We start from the raw sequence: 25,453 nt of genomic DNA, 5'->3' as shown, positions 1-25,453 counted from the left end.
TGCCCTCTAAGTAAAAGAAGAAACATGTATTTCAGCTGAAAATGATAATTAAAACAGACACCACTTCTGTATGCAAGACAAAACGGCTTCAGGTAACAACTTTAAGTCAACTTACAATTGCCGATTCTACTTTATTATACCAACAATACGGCCAAATGGACAACTTGCGAAATAGAACATGTTTCTCCAGCAGAATCTTGTGGTTGAACTGTTTTTCTAGGACCATCATCAGCATTGCCAGGAACCAGATCGATGAACACCTTCTTCATCCTCTGTAAGAGAGTACAGTGTACAGAATATACTCATTAGAAGAATTCAATAAGAAAACAAAAAATAGAAAGAAAGAAACATATTTCAAAATGCAAAACAGTCCTATAAAGACTCCAGAAAGTCAACTACGCACTTATTCACATGTGGGCTTGAGATATGAAAACTCTAGCAGTAGTTAACTTATTACGAGTCCTCTTCTATGACATCTCCATTATGGGAAGATTGTTAGAATAAGAGAATGATATGAAACAGAGAAGGATTATTGGAACTGAATTGCATTATCATTGATTGACAGGAGCTCTGTCTAAATAAAGCATACAAAACAAACTAAGCAAAAAATCTAGAACAACTACCCATGACTAACAACTCCTAAGTTCATGGGATTTCCCTCAAGACTTGGTAAACAAAACAAACTCCTAGTAGACTAGGACTTTTACTTATTCAAAGCTAATTCAAAACAGAAAACACCTAACAATTGCCCCCTTAAATTGATAGTCATCAAGACATCAATTTAACTAAGAAACTCCAACAAGTCAATCCACGTGCATCAGTAATATCACCAGCAACTTCTTTCAAAGAACACATACCAAGTAGTCCTCGTAGCCTCATAAATGAAGCAATCTTGAGAGACTTTGTTAGGATATCAGCAATCTGATCTTCACTTTTACAATGAACTAACTCAATGATGCCATCCTTTGTCAAATCACGAAGGAAATGGTACCTTACATCAATGTGTTTGCTCCTGCCATGCAACACCGGATTCTTTGACAACTTGATGGTAGAACTATTGTCACAATAAACTGCAGTAGCTTCCATTTGAGGAAAATTTAATTCTCCAAGCATTCTCCTTAACCATACTGCTTGACAAGTACATGATGCTCCGACAATGAACTCGGCTTCAGTTGTTGACAAAGAGACAACTTGCTGCTTCTTTGATGACCAAGAAACAGCCCCACTACCCATCATAAACACATAACCGGAAGTACTCCTTCTATCATTTACATCCCCAACATAATCACTATCAGTAAACCCAACAAGTTCTGACATTTCTCCCTTCTTATAAAAGATACCAAAATCCATTGTACCTTTCAAGTAGCGTAACACCTTTTTTGTAGCGAGGATGTGTTGCTCAGTTGGATGCTCCATAAACCTGCTAATAAGGCTTACTGCAAACATTATATCAAGCCTTGTGGCTATGAGGTACATCAGGCTACTAACAATCTGTTTGAAGAACGTGTTGTCAACCTTCTTGCTTTTAGGATCGTTAGTCAACTTCAATCCTGGTTCTGCTGGAATTGCAACAAAATTGCAGTGCTTCATCTCAAACTTCTCCAACACCTCCAGTGCGTACTTCTTTTCTGTAATGAAGATTCCAGCTGCTGATTGTACTACCTTGATGCCAAGGAAGTAATGCATCATTCCCAGGTCCATCATATCAAACTCCCCCATCATAGACTTCTTAAAATCATGAAGCATCAGCTCATCATTTCCATTATAGATTAGATCATCTACATACAAGCAAACAATCAAGTACTTCCCTACAGCTCCACATTTGATGTACAAAGTATGCTCATAAGGACACTTTTTGAACCCAGCTCCAACAAAGTAGGCATCTATACGGCTATACCAAGCTCTAGGTGCTTGTTTAAGCCCGTAAAGAGCCTTTTTCAGCTTGTAGACTTTCTTCTCACTACCTTTTTGCACATAACCAGTGGGTTGATCAACATAGACCTGCTCTTGCAACTCTCCATGCAAAAACGCAGATTTAACATCCAATTGATAGATGGGCCATGCATTTTGTGCTGCAACTGAGATCACCAACCTGATTGTGTCAAGCCTCACAACTGGAGAAAAAACTTCTCTATAATCAACACCATACTCTTGCTTGTATCCTTTTGCTACCAACCGAGTTTTGTGGTTCTCCACTTCTCCCTTTTCATTCAACTTGGTCTTGAAGACCCATTTCACTCCTATAGTCTTCTGCCCCTTTGGAAGATCAGTAAGCTCCCAAGTGTCATTTTTCTCTATTGCTCTTATCTCTGCATCCATAGCATTCTACCATTTCTTTTCTTTGACCGCATCCTCAAAAGTTAAAGGATCACAGTCTGCAAAAAGAATCAAATGAGCAAGTTGATCATCATCAGAAAATTCATCTCCACTTACATAGTCAATCATCCATGCATGTCTCTTCCTGTTTCTTCTTTGAGATTATGAGCTTGGAGCTGCTGCTTGAGCTTCATGTATTCGATGCTCATTTGTCATATCTTCGGTAGGAGAGATTTGCAGCTGCACTCCTACTGTAGGAGGGATTTGTACATGCACTCCTACTTGTTCTTTATCAAAGCTCATAGCTATTTGCTTCTGTTGGGTGCTCTTATCTAAGCAATTCCATGTGCTCTCCTCATCAAAAACAACATCTCAGCTGATCACAATCTTCTTAGTGATAGGATTATACAATTTGTAGGCTTTGGGCTGCTCACTTACTCCAAGAAATATGCATTTTTCACCCTTGTCATCAAGCTTCTTTCTTTTTTGATCTGGAATGTGAGCATAAGCAATGCAACAAAATATTTTGAAGTGATCAACATCAGGTTTACCTCCATTCCACGCCTCTTGTGGAGTCATATTTTGAACAGCAAATGTAAGGCTTCTATTCAATATGTGAATGCTCCAATTTACTGCCTCCGGCCAAAAGGACTTCCCAATTCCTCCTTCGTACCATATTTACAATAGTACGATTCTTCCTTTCACATACACCATTTTGCTGTAGTGTATATGCTATAGTAAGTTGCTTCTTAATTCCATGCAAAGCACAAAAACTCACAAACTCTTGTGAGTTGTACTCACCACCACGATCAGTCCTCAAGATCTTAATAGGTCTGCCAACCTCCTTCTCAACTAGAACTTTAAAGCTTCTAAATGTAGCAAGAGCTTCTGATTTTTCTAATAAAAAATAAACCCATGTGTTTCCGGCTATAATCATCAACAAAAGAAATAAAGAACTTCTTTTTACCATTAGATTCCGGAGAGATGGGTCCACATATGTCAGAATAAACTAGCTCAAGTGGTGCAGAGCTCTCCAAGCTTTTCCTTTTGGGAATGACTCACGATGCTGCTTGCCAACACAACAATCTTCACATACTTTGTTGGAGGGAGGACAGATTTGAGGAAGACCAGTAACCATCTTCTTCTGATATAGTGTCTGCAATCCATTAAAATTCAAATGACCATAGCGAAAATGCCATAGCCATGTTGAATCTTTTATCTCGGTCAAATGGCATGAATGAGCACTCTTGATTCGCAGCGGAAACAGTCTGTTTGGCGTCATCTTTACATAAGCAATTAGACCTCTTTGAGGATCATAAACTTCACAAGCACCTTCCCTAATTGTAGACACATATCCCTTCTCTTGAAGTTGACCAATACTCAACATGTTCCTCTTCAAATCAGGAACATAGAACACATTGGAGATTGTTTCAATATGATCAGTTTTAGTTCTAATTCGAATATCACCCTTGCCCATAACATTCACAGTAGAATTATCACCAGACCTTACAACAGTGCGAATTGTTTCATCCAAAACAGAGAAAGATGACTTACTACCGCACATGTGATTGCTACACCCGAAGTCTAAGTACCATGTGTTTGCTTCAGGCTCCTCCTTCACATGCAATGCCATCAGAAGTGTCTCTTCTTCCTCTTCCTTTTTCTCTGCAAAATTGGACTGCTCCCCATTCTTTTGCTTGTCTTTGTGAAGCTTCGCATAACACTCCGAACGAAAGTGACCAAGCCCATGACATCTGAAGCATTCAATCTTGGACTTATCAAAATGCCCCTTGCCTCTACCTTGGGAATTTGAGGACTGATGATCGTAGGAGTGAAGATCATGTTCGGTCCTATCGTAGGATTGAAGATCATGTCGGGTCCTACTGCCACTGCCATCTCAAAAGCCTCTGCCTCTACCTCTCCAAGTCCCACGACCTCTTCCTCTTGTTGAAAAATCACCATTTGTTGCTACTTTCAAGGCTGCTTGCTCCTCTCCATTATTTCGATTGAGTTTTTACTCATGTACGAGCAACGAACTTTACAGCTCATTCACTGATAACTGATCAATGTCTTTAGATTCTTCAATAGAGCAGACTATGTAGTTGAACTTGTCAGTCAAGGAGCGAAGTATCTTCTCCACCACAGTAACATCTTGCATCTGTTCGCCATGGGTTCGCATCCTATTTGCTACTGACATAACTCTTGAGAAATAATCTGAAACAGACTCACCAACCTTCATCTCAAGGGTTTCAAACTCTTGACGTAGTGCTTAGAGCTAAGAGCGTTTCACTCTTGCATTGCCTTCATACTTCTTTTTCAGCGAGTCCCATATCTGTTTCGCTGTGTCCTTTTGGAGAATGGTCTCCAAAATTGTGCGGTCAATTGCCTAAAAGAGGTAATTCTTTACCTTGAGATCTTTCAACTTCAACTCATCCAACGTCCTTCTTTGTGCAGCCGTCATCCCTTCTCCAGTGGCAGGCTCAGTAAAGCCTGTTTCAATGAGGCTCCAATACTCCTTCGACCTCAGGAAGTTCTCCATTAACATGCTCCAATGGTCATAGTGACCATCAAAGCGTGGTATTGAAGGCTGCACGTAGTTGTTCTCTGTTGCCATAACCCTTGCTGCTGCAAGACACACAAAGCTGTTGCTTTTCACCTCAGGCCCAGTGGGGGCTCTGATACCAGATTGTTAGAATAAGAGAACGATATGAAACATAGAAGGATTATTGGAACTGAATTGAATGGTAATTGATTGAAAGAAGCTCTGTCTAAATAGAGTGTACAAAACAAACTAAGCAAAAAATCTGGAACAACTACCCATGACTAACAACTCCTAAGTTCATGGGATTTCCCTAAAGACTTGGTAAACAAAACAAACTCCTACTAGACTAGGACTTTTACTTATTCAAAGCTAATTCAAAACAGAAAACACCTAACAAAGATATGTCTTGTTCTTCTTTTTTATTCCACCTGGAAAAGTAACTAGAAATTAGACCCAATAGTAGACTTATTGATGCTGGAATAATAGAACAGAACTCTAGAAGTAGGGTTTATTTGCAGCAATCAGGATTGTTAGAAAGAAAAGGGATTTAAAGTAAGGAAATTAAGAAAGGGATGGAGGTACTAGCATCACACCAGTAGGGTTTCTAGGCATCACACCCAGAGGTTTTAGGCATCAAGCTCACCCCCGATAAAGTCAATTAAATGCATGCTTTTCATGTACTAACTACCTTCATCTGCTATAGCCATTGATTTATCTTCATGCCATTGCTCCCCAGGCAGAAGCTGGACTGCCACTATATCACCATCAAAGGTCCTATTCAGGTTTGCACGTCCATAAATTCGTATTTCATCACCGAGGTTCTAGCTTCCAACATATACTTCAACATAAGCTTCAAAAAGGGGACTGTATTGGTTCACCCTAAGTTTTCCTCGATGGTAGATGCCGCACCGGATACCAGTACTAATCTCCTACAAGGTTTTATGCTGGCAAAAAAAATAAAGCAAGAAACTGGTTAGAACCACCTTGTTTTTTCATGTTACTTATAAAATCAATACAAGAAACTCAGTATTGCAATACCTCTGCATAAATGATTTCATTCAAATCTTCAACTTTCTCCATGCTTACATCATCTGGCGGTGCAGGATGCACAAGCAGATCAAGCAAATCTGGTTGACTCAATGATATCACATAGCGCTCCACTGAAATTTTTCTCATGTTAGTAACTCCATCATGAGAAATGAAATAGAGGAAGTGACGCACACAATCAAGCAACCAATCCTACACACCTGTCTCTGCAGAAATCTCCTCATCAAGAACCTTCCTCTTATTCTCATTATTATTAGTTAATAGAAAAATAGGTACACAACCAGCCAGATGAGTTTGATACCATTGAGCAGCCGCCCGAATTGCTGGATAACAATTTGTCAATCAGATTTGTAAATAAACAGATTCTTGATTTGCACTAAATTCAAATGCCATAACCAGCAAGTCGATAGTAACACTGCATTGCATTGGCATGTAATATAGCGGCACAAAAACAAACAACCACGTCGTCAAGAAACAAAAAGGCAAGACCAAGACAAGTGCTAATCTCTATCATTTCGGTCACTTTTACTTTCTCCGCTCATATCCGTGATATATGTGTCTCTGGACACAGAGCAACAATCAACAATCATCAAAACCAGAGGTCAAATCCCAACAAATATCATAACCCGAAAGCAAACTACAAATAATTTAAGAAAGAAGAACCTACATGTGATGCTCATTATGGAAAACAAAAAAAATCCTCAAGGAACTACTGCATAAAGCATGAAGTCTATTATCTCGGTTTGAGGACGTGACAATAGAGTTCTTCTGGTTTTCAAGAGAGAAGAGAGAGTGAGCTCGAGAAGAGAGAAAATGAGAGAGGAGCCAAAGGTCTTGGGGTTAAATTTTTATTTTTCAATGTTTGGGGTTTCTGCTTTTTTTTTTTTAGAATTGAATGTTTGGGGTTAATTGGCGCGAACAATTCTTAGGTTCACCCATAGGGTGAATGAGCAAATTCACCATCTCTTGCGATTGACGTATAATAACTTTATAATTTTCTAATCCAACAATTCATGTTGTATAACGTAATATAAAGATTAGCTCTGTAAAAAATAAATTGAATTGAAGACCTTTTAATTATTCATTTCTATTTTAGCTATTCATTAATTTCTATAAATTACATTGACGGTTCATCATAATAGTAGTAAGTGTTGCTAAAACCATCCATTTGTTTGATTCAATTAGATTATTAAACGATTTTCGATTTGATTGATTTTTTACAGAGATGATCTTTAAAGGATAATTTAAGATATAGACCGTTGGATGATAAATTTATTAAGTAAAAATATGTTAATCGACAACGGGGGTGCACATGCTCATTCACTCTAAGGGTGAACCTAAAAATTGTTCAATTGGCGCGATCATCTTTGAATAGAGAGAGAGGAAAAGAAAAAAGAAAAAAAAAGAAAAAAGACAATTGGCGGGAATTTTACCGCCACTTTCTAACTGTGCGGACCTTGACCCAAAAAAAGAAAAAAAAAGTTCAACTCTCAACTCTAGTCTGGATCTCAAGACTAGAGCTGCTAAAGTACAGAGTATGATTGTCTCTGATAACGTCATCCTATGATCAACCAACTTTAGCGGTGTATCTGGGGTTAAGTAAGACTATTGTTCACAGTAAACTTGGGTGCATTGTCAATCTCTTTGATTAGGCCTTGTGGCCATGATCATCAATGTCTGTGACATTCATCTCCTCTCGAATGGAGACCTGTTCAATCTGTACAGAGTTGTTGGAAGTCTGATGCATTTGTAACCAATGGGAGATGATGTATAATCACTTGCACCAAATAACACTCTTTCCTGGAAGGGTAATAAATGAATATATCCGATTACCCCCTCTGCAACTTCACACATGCATGTATACAGTGGGATCAAAATACAGCTGAAACTTAAGATATGAATTCATTACAAAATATATGTATATATCTCCATATAATTCTATACTTCTAACTAAACTAACATAGTGAAACCAATCTCCAGATAATTCTATAATCCTGTAAGACTGAAACCAATTGTAAAGTCACACAAGAAATAGAACTCAGAACTAAGTTGAAGCAACATAGCGAAAACCTGAGATATAGTAATGTAGTCCCCTATACAAGCATAACATTACTTATGCAAGCCAGAGGGTAGGAACTCAGTTCAATATCGTCATGTTGAACGTAGTTTCTAATGCATGTCTAAGAGTCATTATTCAAAAAAAGCATAATGATTATGCTTCCCTTTCATGAGACGGATTGCTTATCTCTTTTGATCAGAAATTGTAGCTGGGCCACAGCTCCATCAGCTACTGTCATGCCCCGAATTTGGGTCAATTTTTTTTTAAATATTTCCCGAAATTCGAGGTGTGAGTAAAAATAAAAAATAAACAAATAGAAAATAAAATCGACACTTTATTAATGGAATTGACTTCTCCTTTCGATACAAGGATAAATCTAACTCAAGATCACTAAGAGTACTCACTTCCGGAATAATGATCTTACATATACAAAACTCCAACTGACTCTAATTGCTTTCGATCACTAATCTTCATAGTTCTTGTGTTTAATAACCTGCAAGACTGTTAAGGGGTGAGCTCAACCTGTGGCTCAGTAGGGAGCTATTTTTCTTAACACAAAAGAGAACCAAACAATTATCATATGGTATGCATGAATGCATGTTCTATTCCCGTTAATTCACATAGCAGAATAAACAGAGCCTACATGTCCCATACCATGTATTTTACCACGAAGGTGACTCACAGTACCCAACTGAATGAACTAACACCCACCCAAAATCAATCCCCCTAACCCTCTTTTGCTAATAATCTTGTCCATGCCCCTTTCGCCAGCCCCGAATTACCCTTTCAATCCTATACTAATTGCGCATTAACAATGGGCATACCTGGGATCTGGTACCTGCTGAGGTTATGGACTCAACAATGCAAAAGATAAATTTCAAACTTTCTTATATCGATAACATTACACATATCACCATCGCCACCCTTATACTTCATATGTACTCACTAGATGATGCATCAATTGATAATATATACTTCGCAATGTAATTGCATCAAATATTCATTCATTCCAAAACAAACATGTCAAGCAACATATATGCATACAATACAATTGAGTAGAGGTTCCCCAGATCCCCCTACCTGGATTCCAAGCTATTGTATAGATACATATTCCTGCATAAAAAGTGAATATCCAAGTATAATTCACATTTCCTATGCATAAGCAGATAATTTATTTTAAACACAAAGCTATGATTCTGACTAAAGAACAACTTCAATATCGAGCTTATGTCTTAAGAAAATGGTACCTAAAATCTCAAGCCATTTAGATTTCATTTGAAGTGCTAACTAACCAACCAAAATGTCTTGCAGATTTCTTATGACGAAAAACAGATATGGCTAGCCAATTTCACAATGACATAACTATCTGAAATAAAGTCTGAAAGTGGTGTCATAAGTTTGTTAAGAATGCCTATGTTCAGTTTGTGAACAAGTTTGAATAATGGAAACTATTGAAATCAAATGAAACAAACAGAAACATAGTGACAATTGAAGAATTTCCTGATGCAGACCCTCAACTTTGAAAAATCATAACTTACTCTATAAAAGTCTTTTTCATGAGATTTAAATTCTGAAATGATATTTGAGATGTCTACTGAAACTTTCATGAAGACACCAACTTCAAATACCCAGCCGAAATGTACAGTTTTTAGTAAAAAGAAAACTAGGTCAAAACAACAGATTGCAGACCTCTGTTTTTAGCCTTAAAATTAATCACTGAATCTTACATGAAATTGTATGAAACTGTACAGATATCAAGCTTGCATTATAAGCTTTCAAGACATGCAAATGGTTTCTAAAATGAAGGTCTAGATCAAAGGATCGGATATGGTTGCTTAAAGTTAACTAATGATTATAATGCAGAAACTTGTTCTAGCTTTCTCCAATGCCTACAAACTAATGTTTGAGGTTACTGCTCAGTCTAAGGTTGTTAAACTGATGCATATAGGTTCTTTGATCACTCTAACATCTTGTTGTTAAGACAAAAAAAGAATTCTAACCCAAACAACAACCTAAGAATTACTCAGGACACCCATTCTTATGGAACCAGTTCTTTAATTATCTTGATTTGTTTCTATGCTGACAATATGTTTGAAAATCATTTACATTATTAACTGTAGAAAACATTAAGCCAACTTAGACAAGAACTGAGCAAAAACACATGAACAAAAGTTCATAGAAATAGAAATAGATTTTAGGATCGAAACAGACCTTTGAATCCCAAATCTAATTCTCTAAAACTAATCTTTGTAATCATGCCTTCCCTTCTCTTTCTTCTACCGCTTTCCTTTCCTCTTCTTCCCTCTCTATTTTCATTCTCACATATCCTTTTCTTTCTCCCAGTGTCTCTTTTCTTTCTCCCAGTGTCTCTTTTCTTTTGTTTCCTTTCCTTTCTGTTTCTTTCTTTCTTTCTATCCTACTCCTTTCTCTCTATCTCCCTCACTCACGTTATGTTCTCCTATTGCTCTCATTGTAGTGTGGATAACTGGATATGAATCAAGTAGATAGCTGCTATTTATACTAGTCAGGTTCTTGGCCATCAAGCAAAACAATTATAATAAAATCTGCATATAGATGTGTTTGTCTATATCTACCACTTAATGACTTAATCACCAAGCACTATGAAGTGATTGACATGAATGATCTTATCTAGATACAACTTGATCATCAAGATTACATATTTACAATACACTAACATATAATAAAGATATATATATATATATATATATTTCATGAGTAGGAGGTGTCAAAAGACTAATCACAGTCCAAGACCTTGAGCTCTTACCTTCACCACCTTATGCTACAAGGAAACCTTCTCGCTGAACAAGAGCCAATGTAATTCTAAGGATAGACTTGTATAACCTTCTCAGTTCAAACCTTAATTAAAAGTTTTGATAGTAGGAGCTATCAAGGCATCGTCCTTTAATATTGCCACCTTAAGCTAAATATGCTTGATTATTAAAGCTACTCCATCTTGTTTATATATATATATATATATATATATATATATATTTGATTTGATTCAGCTAAACTTATCTCCAACAAGAAATGTCAGCATACTTGAGCAGAGTGATACATGAGCTTATTTGACCAAGGCATATAAATATCAATTTGCAGTTGCTACATAGAACTGATGACACTGTCAAAGATGTCTCATTTCCACTGCATACTAAAATATGATAACCTACATTTTGATTAACTAATCTATTTTAAGCTATGAATCCTATGATTCACTCAAACATAAGAAAGAGATTCATTGATTGGGTTTATAAGGTCTCATTCGAAAATTCTTAAACTCATTAAGTAAAACTAGTTTCCTACAAGTCTATAAGTAATAGGTGAGAGACTGCTTGAATGTACACACACACATAAGCTCATATAGAAAGTATTATCACTTAAATATGTACTTAAAATTTCAGGTTGTTACAGCTACATAACCATTTCAGTTGCTCAAATGGATTGCACTCGTGATGATATTGTCTAGTGTCTACGAACCCTATTCCTAATAGATTAACTCCAAAATAGCATATCCAAATTATAAGGAATTACACTTTCAAATATTTTAAGGCAAATATAGTTCAAATTTGGTTGCTAAGGTAATACGTGACCACTCAGAATTAAAATGCCTCCCAACAACCTGCAGATCGATGTCATGAACAAAGCAGAGTGACTATAAATATCCATTAATTTATTTCAATGGCAACCAAACTTTTGCTGACACCACACTGTTTGAGCTCAAAAGTAATTTGGAGCCAAACACACACAATGTTTCTCAAGGATTTTAATTTCATGCTTGACCGGATTTTTACCCAACGCCTGGAAGTTCCCCAAAATATACTTTAGGAAAATGAAGAGATCAACATATCCACTCTTTGCATTTTTATTCAAATCATATATGGCTCAGTCGGAAAAAAGTTGGCTACTGTGGAGTGAAAGATTTTCTCTGCTTACAAAGAAAAAGTTGCAATGAGTTTGTGTACATTTAATAAGAAACTCATAAACTAAGTAACTTTACTTTCACATTTGTATTGTACAGATAATTTGATATATAGTTAAATTGTCACAAAGGGCCAACCGGAGGATTTAGAGTACCGACGTAGAACACCAATGTGCACTTATACTTTTTTTTTTTCTAAACATATAAAAATTAGAAAAGAAGTGTAAGTAACCATGGATATTCATTATTTATAGGTTTAAAAGATTTAAAGTCATTACAGGGAAATTCTAGTGTACTTGTGGGTATCTCATACCCACATTTACAAAAGTGACAACAAATTTGTTGTCAGAGTGGTAATGTTGAGTCCTATTTTGTGTAATCTTAGTTCTAATAATAGTAATTACACCTCTTATGACATTGTTACAAGCTTTTGAACAAATTCGTTGTCAATGTTGTAATTTTTATTTAACTATATGTAAATAGTGTAAATGAATATGGTAACTTTTGTTGTCAATGTTGTAATTTTGGTTCAAATAATTGTAATTTTTTGTTCAAATAGTTGTAAATGAGTGTATGAGATACCTACAAATATCATAACTTGTCTCGGTCATTACAAACAGAAAACTGATTTTTTTTTTATTAAATAAATAACTCAAATGCAACAACTAATCTATTACAAATGTTCTTTTTAAGGAATCTGATACAGAAAAGTAATGAACCCAGTAAGCTACTTTGTAATATCAAAATAAGAACAGTGAAAGAAAAAAATCTTGAACACAGACTCCGATTCTGCCGTAAGATAATTCCGAGTAGAATTCGAAGCCACGCAGTCAGGAGGGGACAAGAAAGGAACTGGAAGTAGTTATAATCATGATACTACAGAAAGGGAATAGTTTGACTGATTTAGTTTAACAGGGGTCTGGTGGAGTAGTGTAGCTTCATGGTTCTCCAAGAAAACAAAAGGATTGATCCATCAAATTGAAATAGAAGAGTAGATCGATCAGCTCCTAGAGAATCCAAATCCGTTCATCGATCGTTAAACCGAAGCCGATTTCGACGCCATGCAGGAGCCGATAGGGTGAAGCCAACAGGTGGAAGTAACAGAACCTTCGAGAGGATCGATCATATGCTTGCACACGTACGTGAGATAGTTACTGGTCGGAGGTTAGTACTTTAGCTTAATTTGTTGAGGGAAAGAATTTGCTATTCCCATCATTTTTGCCAAATGAGTGAATGATTTCCTCCTTGTCTAGGCACATACACAACTCCCTAAAGCACTTCATTAATGTTTTGTTCATGAGATTTTTTGTTTTTTTTCCCTCTCCCTTCAACCAAAATGCTTCATTCAATGCAAATTAATGATCGATGCCTGAATTACTTTCCCAAGAGTGTTAAGTTCACGTTAAAGAGAAATATATTTTCATTCCAACTTGTGAAAGAGATTGGAGTTGGATCAACCCTCACCATAATTAAAAGGCCTAACAAATTAACAACGGGAGGCCTACCATTTTCAATAGATTGAGATGTAGGTTCAGGTCAAAGTCATGCCTGGAGGTGGCAAACGGATCGTATAATCCGAGCACGGCACGAAGCCGACACCCTTAGGTCATGTTTGTTTCCCGGAAAGTGGACATTGGGAAATGAAATACTTTCCTTTCCTGCGTTTGAGACAGCCAAGGAAGGGAAACACTTTCCCAAAGGAAAGGAAAGTGATTCTTTTCCTTTCCACCAACCACACATGGCCTTAAGGTCGGCTCGGCAGTGGACAATGGACATACATAACCCAAAAGATGGATTTCACTATTGTTAGTGGTACTGCCAGTCATCAATAGCCACCCCACCCATGATCAATGGTCTTTAAAGTCGATAGGTAACGTGATGAATGGGGTATTGATGAGACTTGAGCTGCCAAACATGTCATTGCAAATTGAAAAGTGAGAACGACTAGGTGCCGAAAATGACAGCATAACGTATGTAAAAACACCAAAAATGAATTGATTGGATCCTTGGATCCAAGATGAGCGCTTCCAAACACTGTTGGGAAATGAAAATTGTAAATTAATAAACAGAATTAATTTTACATTTTGTTGCATAGTTATACTAATTTACTTGCAGGGTTCAATTAACCAAGTACAAGGGAAAAAAATATAAACAGTACCTGAGGTAAGACTCATTCTAAATTTTTATACCTAAGTTTTCGAAACTATCACAATGGTACCCAAAATAGCCAGTCTGACCCAATATTCGTACCTACCGTCCATGATGGCGTTAACCCGCATGCTATGCGCCAAAATTGGATGGGTATTTGGGTAATTTTCTTACCCAGCCCTTGTTTGTCTCCTCCATCGAAGGCTCGAAGCAGTCCCTCTTCTTTCTCCTTCTCCTTCTCCCTTTCTCTGCCTTTCTCCTTCTCGAAGCAGTCCCTCTTCTTTTTTTGAGCCCAGAAAAATCTGCCTTTACAAGCTTCTTCCTTCCATCTCTTTCACACTCTCTCTTCACCACCACAACGCCAAATCTCATTCTCAATCTCCGCCATCACCGCCCGATGCAGCCCTCTCTAGGAATGCCATTGGCGCCAACAACCACCGATTCCGCCGCCGAGATCGCTCACCGAGTCCTCTAAACTCTCTCTCTCTCTCTCTCTCTCTCTCTCTCTCTCTCGTTGAACATAGAATCTTTTCCTCTTGATTCTCCATTTGAAACATACACACAAGATTTCTTTGGGCACTAGAAAAGTTCAATCGGATTTACACATGCCAAAGGTCTTTTTTCATCCCTATCGACAAGAAAAAGCTGCATCTCATCTGCATAATAAACTACAATCTGGGTTTGAATATGAACTGAAGCTTTTTTATTCTGGGTTTGGTGTCTCTACAAAGTAATTAATTGAGGATGTGAAGATGAAGGGTTTTGTTTGGGATGGGTAATCTAAATTACCCAATCAACTGCAATTCTGGGTTTGAATATGAATTAAAGCCTCTTCAATTTACCCATCAGACTAGAAGAAGATTGAAGATTGCCCTTGATCAGGGATTCGGGGAAGAAGAAGAGATAGAGAGGAAGGTTTTTTTTTTTTTTTTTTGGAGAATAAAAGCTGCCGAGTTTAAAAAGTAGAGAGAGGAAAAAAAATTTAAAACAATATCTGAGTTAAGACGAGAAGTGACCAAAATATCCCTTAATTTATGCCAGCTGTCACAATAGCTAACGCCGTCATGGACGGCGTGTATGAAAATTGGGTCGGATTGGGTACTCCAGGTACTAATGTGATAGTTTCCAAAAGTTAGGTACAAAAATTTAGAACGGGCCTTAGTTGGAGCACTGTTTATATTTTTTTCCCCCAAGTACAATAGCCAAATAAAAAGTTGCCAAACATGGACCATATTCCAAATGCTGCACATTGGACGTTTATGAAACCGATGCATTCCAAATCAAGAAAGAGAAGAGAGAGATGATTCGCTGAAAGGAGAATCCAAATTGAGAGATGAAAGGAAAGGTAGAGGTTGAGAGGGGATGGAGGATGCTGAGGTGACGAATGCCAGAGTTGCAGTGGAACTTCAAAGACAGACATTTTAGGAAGATATGTGAATATATAATCTCTATTAGTAGTTTTTTGTATAAAACACATATAATACATGTATTTACATATTGTTTTAAAAAAAAATCTGTGTACTTCATACAATTCAAGAGGACTTGTTAAATATGTCCTACTTTTGAACAAAAAATATTAAATTAAGGACTTGTGAAATCTAATCGGATTCAATAAAAAATAAAAATTATTTGAATACGATTAGTTTTCATTCAAATGTAGTAATATAAAAATGAAGGAAACTGTTCTGATTTCATTGAAGTTAAAGAATCAAAGAATTTCTCCTAGAGAATACGATAATTTGAGAAGTTTTGATTCAAAAGAGAGAAATAAATTGAATAATAATTCTATAGTTAAAATCGAATACTGTATGCTTTGTGTTATTTGTATAGTAGGTATACGCTAATACGCTATACGATCAAACATAAAAAAACAAGTATTATTTAAAGTTTTTCCTTTTTTTTTTCTTTCTGTATTTTACAAATTATGAAATAAAAAAAAAAATTAAAAAATTAAAAAATTCAATTAATTAAGATATGTTTTGCCTAATTTTTCAACAAATTATTATATAAAATATTCGAATAATACATGTACATATTTTTCTTATATTATACATATCCTGTAAATCCAACATTGAGTTGCAATAAAAACTCATGGAGGAGAATACTTTGTGGGTGGAGTTACTGGCTCGTCCGAGTGGCACGGAACTAAGGGGTTGCTAGGATGCTCTGCAGCACCCCCCTTTTTTTCGAAGAAAAAAGTATCTTTTTTTTTATTTTTATTTTTTTTTAAAGGATTTGGAATAGGATACTACGATAGAATGAAGAATAGAGAAAAGCAGGACAGAAGTAACTATGTATGAGTAAATGCATACCAATACAAAAATATTAACATATCCTCAATTGCTAACGAAAAATAAATCCAATTCAAATTTTAGACAAATCTTGATGGTATCGGCACCGATGCCATAGATATGGAGTAGATGTAGAAGACAAGGGAATTGTTTATGTGACAGGAAGCCATTAAACTCATACATACATACGCATTAAAGTCAAACCCTAGACCCTAAATCCTACATACTCATTGAAGTTAAAATAGGAAGCCATTGTTCTGTCTCTGCGTCTGATCCATCGATCACAACTTATATAACTATCTTGACACTTTGTTTCTCATGCTTAAAAACATATTATTAAAATTTCTTATTATATGTAACAATAATTTATTAGAAAAAATTATTAGTCATGCGAGGTAGCTGAAGTATGACCATGAATTTAGTGAGATATTTGTTTATGTGGCCCCAAGACGAAAAACTTTCTGTGGGGTTGGTTACCCCAGTTTCTTGCCGACCAATTCCCAACCTCTCAACGCACACACCACGCTGCCGTACTAATAGACATAATAAAACACACACAAAGCATAATTTTATTAATGACATATTACGATTGCCAAAAAAAAAAATATATATTTATTAGGTGATGAGTGGCCGCCAGTGACTGACTCCCTCAGAAGTTACCCCAAATAGCAAAGACCTTGATACCAAAAAAAAAAAAAAAAATCATAATTGGTGTGTTTCAGAAGTTTTCCAACCTACCTTGTGATTCTAATGAAACCTCCATTACTAGTTTATCTGCTTTTTCCAACTTGTCGCGCCCCCCCAATTACGGCCTTACCTCATTCCAAGTCCAATTCTTCGTGTCACGAAAAGGACATCTCAAAGAGCACAGATACCCCACTCCTCACCTCACTCTACCCCCCAATCACGTGTCGCATCTCCACTGGCTGCATCCCAACTCGGTATGCAAAATCCTACCTTGACCTGGCTGATGCTATCTCCATTCTAGTCCTCATCCTTAGGGATGATGAACACTATGCAGCAGAAGAGAAGAAGAGAATAATAACAAGTACACAGAATTTTTAGTAGGTTTTGAATTTTGGGGATTTTAGATAGTAGATAGTTCAGTGTGGTCTTTTCAGAGCATAAACAACTACCTTCCTCCCTCTGTTTTTGTGGCTCACCTATAAAAACGGTCTCTTTCTCTTTTTTCTCTCTTTAAATTTTGGGTCTGCTTTAAAGAGAGGAGAGGAGGGTTTGGCAGGTAGGGTTAGAGTTAGAAATTTAGGGTTTTCTGATTTGCTATTCTCTGTCTCGTTTTAATGGAAGGAGGAGAAACTGGGGAGTTGCAGGACTGGGAGGTCCTCCACAGCACGGAGGAGGAGCCGGCTGCCCCGGTCGAAAGCCATGGAAGCTTCTCGTCGATTGAGGCTGACGCCGAGGGGATGATCAGGTCTGATTATTTCTCGTTGGAGAATCAGGGGAGGTATGCCTATGCTAAGAGTGAAGAGGGTTCGGTTGAGTCCGATAACCCGAGCTGGATTGACCCGGTTCAGGTGACTACGTATAAGGAATCGGGTGGGTTCTGGTCCGATTCCGCCAGTGATCGGTCCGATGACCGGAAAAGTCATGATTTTGAGGTGAGAGGCGAGTTGGGTTTCGCCGGAAATGAGCAAAGTCGTGTGCTTTCGGAGCCTGTGGAGGAGCGTTTGGGGAAATTCGGGTCGGATGAGGCGGAAGGGAAAGTGAGTTTCCAAGAAATTGGGGAAGTTGGAAGCGCTGATAAGGATTCGGACAAGTTCTGGTCTGATTCTGGCGGAGAAAGATTGGTTTCTGTGAAATTTGACGAGGAGGGTGGTTCAAGTGACTCGAACAAGGAATCAGCAGATGAAGAATCGGCTGAGACTGCAGTGGAAGAAGTGAAAGCGGTGGCGAAATCGGGTGATGAGGGTGAGAAGAAGGTGGTCTTGTGGTGGAAGGTTCCATTGGAGGTCTTGAAATATTGTGTTTTTAAGGTGAGCCCTGTTTGGTCTTTCTCTGTGGCCGCAGCAATAATGGGTTTAGTTATCTTGGGAAGGAGATTGTATAGGATGAAGCGAAAGAGCCATAGCGTGCACTTCAGAGTTGCTAAGGATGATAAGGTTAGTTGTTGCAGTTCATTATTAGCTAATGTGTTTATAGTTGTTATTACTTCATGTTATTCGATGGCTACAATATGTCTGCACTCAGAGTATTCAAGAGTACAAGTACTCTATGTAGGACATACTTTTGTTTCCAAATCTCAATTGAACTAATCTTTTGGTGTGATAGTGTTTTGCATTTGTTTATGTTATTGTGTTTCTTACTTGTTGAAATGTCTAAAGTTACCATCCCAAGTTTTTTTTTCCAGCGGGTGTGAATAGTTCAGCAAAATTTTTGAATTTGTTCAGTCAATTTTTTTCATTTCTGTTCTTATAGGTTTATGAAGTTTTGTGAAATCAACTTATATCAAGTTCTTCACATTCCTAGCCATTCTTTGGCAGGATGTGTTTCTTCATATTCCTAGTAATATTTTGGTAGGATGTGTTGGTATTTGGTATAGATTCACTAAAAGGAACATTGCCAATTTGTTGCAACACAGGTGGTTTTGTTAGTCTAGGCTTCTGTTTGCCAATTGTAAATTGTACTAATCTTATTTTCATGGCTAGTATAATCTAGTTTTTATCTTGAAGTAAAATGAAACAGTGCACAGTGATTCATTTATAATATCCATTTTTCTGTTGGCCAATTTATGGGACTTGAATCAGTTGAATGGTTTGCCCACTTTCTGAGAAGCAATTTTATATACTATCTTTTCATATCCTTCTTTTGCAGTTTTCAGTCTTGATAGAATTATTTGGGAGTACTTGTTACTGACCCTGTTTTGTTGTTTTTATCATATCCTAATGCAAAGAAATGCATCGACTCCATCATATTCAGCTTCTTCCATTGATTTTGCTGTATTCTAGTTCCAGTACTATCATAATTGGGTTTTGCTTGTGCTTTTCTATTGACATTCTAAATGCTTATGTCTATTCTATTTTCTTTCATGATAGAAATACAATAGATAGACCTTACAATAGAGGTGAACAAGTATTCAAGTTACCCAAGCTTATACATTAACAAACAACTTAAGGAACACAAATCTCAAGAAACAGCAGCCACCGTATCTTGACAAAAACAAATATGGATTACCTTTTTATTCAAATGAAACTGAATCCCACAAAGAATCAAATTCTTTTCCACAAGGACTCCAGACTTTGTTCCGAACTATCCGAACACTGCTATCTGGTTATGGATTACCTTTTTTTTTTGCAGCATGATGCACCAATATGGTTATTTTTCTTCTTGTTTACAAAGTTTTAAGAATTGTGGATCCAAGAGATAGTTGTCATAGGCATAAACCTTAATTGACAGATGTGGTCTTGTATAGTCTATGTATCTTTAGCAGAAAGTGCATACTCATTTTTGCATAGCTTTTGCCAGAGCTCCCGGAATTCTTATTCAATCCATAATTTTTCGGCAATATTCACAAGTTTGCTAGTTATATTAGTCAACTTTAAGATGAAATAAACTCCTTTTGGGTGATTAAAGTAGTCCATCCTTATTTTGTAAAGTCCCTACTGGAGATTCTCCTCTTTTTGGCCTTGGAATGTTAGATTAATTATTCACTTGAGTTGTTGAATTTATATGGATAAGTACAGGGATAGCTTCAATAAAAAAGAACTTAATTTCTTTTGGGTTGCACCATGAGCCGTAGGTGGTCTGGGCAAAGATGATAGAACGTAGTTTCATGTTTTGTTGTAAGCAAACAGATTCTATGGTGGTGGATTTTCATTTGCTTATTCGCTTTTAATTTTTTTGGTGTCTTACTGAAATTGTTTTGCAGAAGGTATCTCAATTCATGAGTCGTGCTGTGCGTCTCAATGAAGCATTTTCAGTTGTGAGGCGGGTTCCTATTGTACGACCTTCACTGCCGGCTGCTGGGGTCAATCCATGGCCTGTGATGAGTTTGAGATAGAAAATTCTTGTGAAATATATAGAAAAAGAAAGGATTCTGCCTATGATCTGTGCCAAAGACTAAGTTCCTAGTTGCTTTGTATTATAACAAATGTGGTTGCTTTGTGTATGAACTTTAAGTTAAGAACCGTTTGCATCAGTTTGTGTAAAATACAGACAAAAGTTTCAACTAGGTTCAAATTCTTCTTGTATGTATGCTATCTATATCAATCTGAATGGGTGATGTACTCTTCATACAACATTTCAAATGCCAAATTGCAAATGGAAGAGTTTGATATACTTCTTTGAATAAATGATATGTTTTGAACTTCCAATTTTGTTCCTTTTCTTGGGAAGCTATTGAGTTAATATACCATTTTCGCTTGCTAATATCAATCTTAACTTGGAAAATCTAGTGAATTTGTTGTTGCATGATTCGGTGAAGTTCCGTCATTGTAAACAATATAGGGTTATTATCACAAATGATACCTGAACTATACCTCAATCTTATCGATGGTACCTGAACTTCAATTTTGATCACAACCAGTACCCGAACTTTTCGATTTCATTTTAATTGGTACCCAGAGCCACCTCCGGTCACTATTCCGACTAAAAACAGCATGTAAGGCGATCATAGTGATGATCTTTGATGATTTCAAGGGTTGCGATCATATATAGTAATGATCTTTTTGGTAATAGACTTACCTTGAAATTTTTTTATTTTTTTATTTTTTTATTGTTTTATTTTAGATTTGTTTTTTTTTGCCGGAATAGTGACCGAAGGTGGCCTTAGGTACCATTTAAAGTGAAATCGAAAAGTTCGGGTACTGGTTGTGATCAAAATTGAAGTTCAGGTACTATCGATAAGATTGAGGTATAGTTCATGTACCATTTGTGATAATAACCCAACAATATATATACGAAATTTGGAGGTGGAAACAGAATCTCACCTTTTAATGTTGATGAAGCAGTGATAGTCCAGAGTTCTGCACTACCACCATCTAAGTTACAAGCTTTAACATGGTTTACATTAACGAACATGCCAAAGGATTTTCGTCACTAAAAGTTTGGCAGGGGTAAATATGTTCAACTGAATATTGAGGAGGATATTGAAACCTAATTTCCACTACTTCTGGGCAGATCTTATTATTGGTATTACTTTTACTATTATCACCCTTGCCCTTGTCTTTTTCCTTGTCCTTGCTTCGTCCTTTTTCCTCTTCTTGCTTGACAAACTCAGCATGTTTTCCCAATTGTTTCTTGATGTATTCGATGAGCTTTGGTGGATCAACTATGCCTCTCACAGTCACCATTGAAGTCTCCATGTTTGCTTCTACATTTAGAACACCTAACAATGTGCCAAAATTTTTAATTAATCATCAATACCAAACAGAGAACTGAATAGTTTGAAAAAACACAGTTCGGATTGTGAAACTACAAGATCAATCATGTATGCTAAGTCCTCAACAGAACATTACTTCATTTTATTGCACTACAGATCCAAGTGAATTGTAGAAACAGAACAAAAATACAGATATACCTTTCAATCCCTCCAAGCAGTTCTTAATATCAGTTTCACAACCTTGACAATGCATCAATATTTTGAGCACCACAACTTTCACAGGAGGTAGAGCCTAAAATTCACAGTAGTAAGATCAAGAAAGACAAGACATGACATGACATGAGAAAAGGGATACAATAGAGTAGAAAGATATACAAAACTAGGAGTTTCATAGTTTAATTCTTATTAGATACCACTTCTTTCTTTTCTGGCTGCCTTTTCTCTTTGTTTTCTGATTTTAGTTTGGGAGATATAAGTTCAGCATTTCTGCTATACTTCTTTTGAACTCTCTCCAAAACCTTCAATGGATCAGCCCTTTTTCCTTTCACAACCACTCTGTTGTTTGGATAATCAACCACAACCTCTTCAACACCTAATGAATCAATTAAATGGAAAAGAAAAAAGTTATATATGCATGCAGTTCACATAATCACATCAGAGGGTTGGTTGTTTATAAGAACTATTACCTTCAAAACATCTCAAGCAACTGGAAACCTTACTTTTGCATCCTTCACAATGCATTAAAACTTTCAACACAATTTCTTTGCTGGAATCACATTTCTTCTCTGCCATGTTGTGGAAAGTGAAATGGAAAGAGACCGACCTGGAGGGGAGAAGGGAGATATGAATAAAGACTGCAGGGCATATGCATGTGAAGCTATATAGAAACAGTTTCCTAGCAAATAACTTTTGTGGTTACAATCTTGCAAATAAATATCTTGATTACATGACTATTGAATTACCATTTCACCAAATAGAGAGAATCTAATTCGGCATATATATCAAGTGGAGTAATGGATGAATTCCCAAGTATAGGTGTGATATCGTTAATTAGTCTAATAATGGTCCTCACAACTTATTTCTGTTTCAGTTTTACAGAAGGCTATAACCTAATCCAGAGACCCACATTAAAAATCATAATGGTGGTGCTCTTAATCTTTCATAGAAATAGGCTTTTATGAGACAGTAGGATGGTTAGTGATAAGTCTAGAAAACATAAGCGTTAGAACATGAAAAGGATTGTTAACTGTAGTCCCTTTAAAGAGACAAACAAGTTTATAACCCATCTCATTGATGGGCATTTAGTAAGTCCATGATCATAGTGCTGTTAAATGTATCTAGACCGACTACATATCAATTAAAATGTATTTGCAATATCCTGCAATGTGTTCTGCCTTCTCTTTCAACAATTTATCATATCATCAAAGCTTAATTTATTTCTATAGGAGCAATACCAACATCATCTCTGATATGATACAATCTGGATTAGCTAATATAGATGGAACTGAAAACGTAGCTATAAGGGGCAGCTTTGAAATAGTAAACAGATGGTTGTGAACAGAAAATAGCACAATGATCCTGCACAACTGCTTTAGCAAACGCATCGGCACTTTATTCTCCGTGTTGCTCAGAATTAAAACCAACAGCGGATAATCTATTTGGTATTCCTTTTTATTCATAGTTTTGTACAAATAAGCACAAGATCATACAATGTCCTAATAACCTTGGATTGTGTGCCTGGTTACATCAGATGCATTTAGCCCCCACTGATTGGAGGTATAATGGCCAACTCATCTTTGTCTTTAACAAGTGCCGACTCAGTTGTGTACTCTTCATTAAGAGCAAGCACCATGCACCCACGGATCTCTTCCAAGCTTGGAAAAATGGAAATGAGCTTATTTAAACAATCATTGGCTGTACTACCAGATGATACGTCCAATGGCATCTCAGTGAGGCCAGTGAGGTCCCGAGCCCTGGCAAAGAACAACACCTTCATCTTAACAGATGAATCCTTGATCCCCTTAGTTGTAGGGTCCATAGTTACAGACTTAATCTCTTCTTGCTTGAAATCCATTGCAGAACACCCTGCCTCATGAATTAATAGTTCTGAAACATGTACCCTGCAATGATAACTTCTTCAATTATAAGATATGGAAAAACCTCCCTAGAGAAATAATATAGGAAAGCAAAGCAAACCGCAACTTGTTTTATAAGAAATTAAACCATAAGCCAATGCCAATACCAGTTTTTGAACTTTTCAGATTTGACCCAACAAATAAGTCAAGCAGTTGGAGGTTATATCCAATAAATACGTTAAGCCTCTGGAACTCAAGTCATCAACAAGATAACGATTTTTTTAAAGTCAGGACCAAGCAAATAATGCCCAGCATTTGGAAACCTATCTTTTAAAGCATTTAAACTAGAGTTCTAGATGATCGAACCCTAACCCTAGCGTGCAAGGATCGGTCTCTCTCAAGCTATGTTTATGTATATCACAATGAGCATGTACCTTTTTTTTTTTTTCCATTGAATTGAACTTGTTTCATCCAGAATACGTAGTTGAAAATGCCATCATGAACCAATTATATGCTGACTACAACTGACAATGGGTGAGAAGGCTTGATAGATCACTATGCATGTGTCATGTATATGCATCAAACATCAATAGAAACGTAGTTAGAATTTTCCTACAACTAAAAACTCAATAGCAAGTTACCATCCTAGTTAAATAACCTCAGGATTTTCTATTACATACCATTGCAAACTAATCCATACCACTATGCAAGAACTACAAACTAGCAAGCTTCTATACGATTCCTACATCATAAAGCTCATCTTTTACTTCCAATTACAACAGAAAGGAGGCACTATCATGCGTTTTCCCTTTTTAAGAGTCTTGTTCTAGCAATTTTCGTGCATTACTCAAACCCCAAATGAATCCCGAGGGAACTAATTTCCAGCTTCCCTAACCTCCCTAAACCTATTCTGAACTGATGCTGGTATATACTACAAAATGCAGGCCTCTCCAACTTGACTGAAGTGGGCAACAAACCAGCCTTTATCCATGTCTTTTCACTTGAGCAAACCCAAAGAGCAAACAACCAATCAATTACAATGGAAAAAGAAACAAGCTTTCCACTCACTTGATCTCTAATCCTAAGACTCTTCTTAACTTCAGCTCATACTCTATAAACTGTATTCTCATGCCGAGTAACAACATATATCGAAACTCATCTATAGAGCCGATTCAGAAAACTTTATCATAACGGAGTTTGCAAATCCAAAAACTTAAACAAGACCTCAAATTTTCTTTACCAACACTCGTAAATTTGCTATTGGCAAATCATATATATGTCAAACTCCAATGAATCAAAATTCTCTGCATATGATTCATATCATCTGTGCTACTGATGAAGCATCACAACAACAAAAGCACTCTATATGATGAATATAGTCAACGGCCGTACAAAGTCAAATCTATCAAAACCACATTTGAACAATGAAAATCAAGAAACAAAACAAAGAGAAAGAAGCGCCAACATCCTAGAAAACTGAGAGGACTTATCCGTAAATAAGAGAGTAGATATCACATTTTTGGGAAGAAAAATAGAAGCTTTACCTTCACCTAAATAATCCAGAAGCTTCAGAGATTACAGAGAGAGGAAGAGAGAGTCTTGGGTGCTTTGGAGGTTTTTTAGTAAGATTGGATTCTTAAGTGCACCGTGTGTCCCTGGGCATCAATGCACCAGATTTTTAACGCCGGTGAACTAATCCT

The 25,453-nt window shown here is 36.7% G+C and overlaps 3 protein-coding genes and 1 long non-coding RNA gene across 4 annotated transcripts; 1 reads left to right on the top strand and 3 right to left on the bottom strand.

Annotated features, from left to right (window-relative positions):
• Positions 1–7,200: 7,200 nt before the first annotated feature.
• LOC121050171 lies at positions 7,201–10,445 on the bottom strand. The gene is made up of 3 exons (XR_005802244.1): positions 10,176–10,445; positions 9,045–9,077; positions 7,201–8,465 (listed from the first exon to the last, which is right to left on the bottom strand). It is a non-coding gene; the product is annotated as an uncharacterized LOC121050171 (long non-coding RNA).
• A 6,793-nt stretch (positions 10,446–17,238) lies between these two features.
• On the top strand, positions 17,239–20,664 carry LOC112172129. The gene is made up of 2 exons (XM_024309322.2): positions 17,239–18,460; positions 20,227–20,664. The coding sequence occupies exons 1-2, from the start codon at positions 17,642–17,644 to the stop codon at positions 20,356–20,358; spliced, it is 951 nt and encodes a 316-aa protein (XP_024165090.1). The 5' UTR covers positions 17,239–17,641; the 3' UTR covers positions 20,359–20,664.
• Positions 20,665–21,247: 583 nt separating this feature from the next.
• On the bottom strand, positions 21,248–22,506 carry LOC112169096 (heavy metal-associated isoprenylated plant protein 8). Its single transcript, XM_024306049.2, has 4 exons — positions 22,365–22,506; positions 22,092–22,270; positions 21,877–21,970; positions 21,248–21,684 (listed from the first exon to the last, which is right to left on the bottom strand). The coding sequence occupies exons 1-4, from the start codon at positions 22,468–22,470 to the stop codon at positions 21,362–21,364; spliced, it is 702 nt and encodes a 233-aa protein (XP_024161817.1). The 5' UTR covers positions 22,471–22,506; the 3' UTR covers positions 21,248–21,361.
• A 685-nt stretch (positions 22,507–23,191) lies between these two features.
• LOC112170535 (molybdopterin synthase sulfur carrier subunit) lies at positions 23,192–25,450 on the bottom strand. The gene is made up of 2 exons (XM_024307859.2): positions 25,298–25,450; positions 23,192–23,798 (listed from the first exon to the last, which is right to left on the bottom strand). The coding sequence occupies exon 2, from the start codon at positions 23,750–23,752 to the stop codon at positions 23,435–23,437; it is 318 nt and encodes a 105-aa protein (XP_024163627.1). The 5' UTR covers positions 23,753–23,798; positions 25,298–25,450; the 3' UTR covers positions 23,192–23,434.
• Between the last annotated feature and the right edge of the window lie 3 nt (positions 25,451–25,453).

Source organism: Rosa chinensis, chromosome 6 (genome assembly GCF_002994745.2).
Source record: "Rosa chinensis cultivar Old Blush chromosome 6, RchiOBHm-V2, whole genome shotgun sequence".
Taxonomy (NCBI): Eukaryota; Viridiplantae; Streptophyta; class Magnoliopsida; order Rosales; family Rosaceae; genus Rosa; species Rosa chinensis.
Note: the sequence above shows the minus strand (reverse complement) of the source record. Positions and strands in the feature narration are given on the sequence as shown.

What these genes read in the sequence shown, in the direction of transcription:
- LOC112170535 (XM_024307859.2), bottom strand. Translation starts at nt 23,752, where the DNA reads ATGGATTTCAAGCAAGAAGAGATTAAGTCTGTAACTATGGACCCTACA.
- LOC112172129 (XM_024309322.2), top strand. Translation starts at nt 17,642, where the DNA reads ATGGAAGGAGGAGAAACTGGGGAGTTGCAGGACTGGGAGGTCCTCCAC. An exon ending in GAGTTGCTAAGGATGATAAG is followed by an intron (nt 18,461 to 20,226) that starts GTTAGTTGTTGC and finishes ATTGTTTTGCAG; the next exon opens with AAGGTATCTCAATTCATGAG.
- LOC112169096 (XM_024306049.2), bottom strand. Translation starts at nt 22,470, where the DNA reads ATGGCAGAGAAGAAATGTGATTCCAGCAAAGAAATTGTGTTGAAAGTT. An exon ending in TTGCTTGAGATGTTTTGAAG is followed by an intron (nt 22,271 to 22,364) that starts GTAATAGTTCTT and finishes TTGATTCATTAG; the next exon opens with GTGTTGAAGAGGTTGTGGTT. An exon ending in CTGCTTGGAGGGATTGAAAG is followed by an intron (nt 21,685 to 21,876) that starts GTATATCTGTAT and finishes GCACATTGTTAG; the next exon opens with GTGTTCTAAATGTAGAAGCA.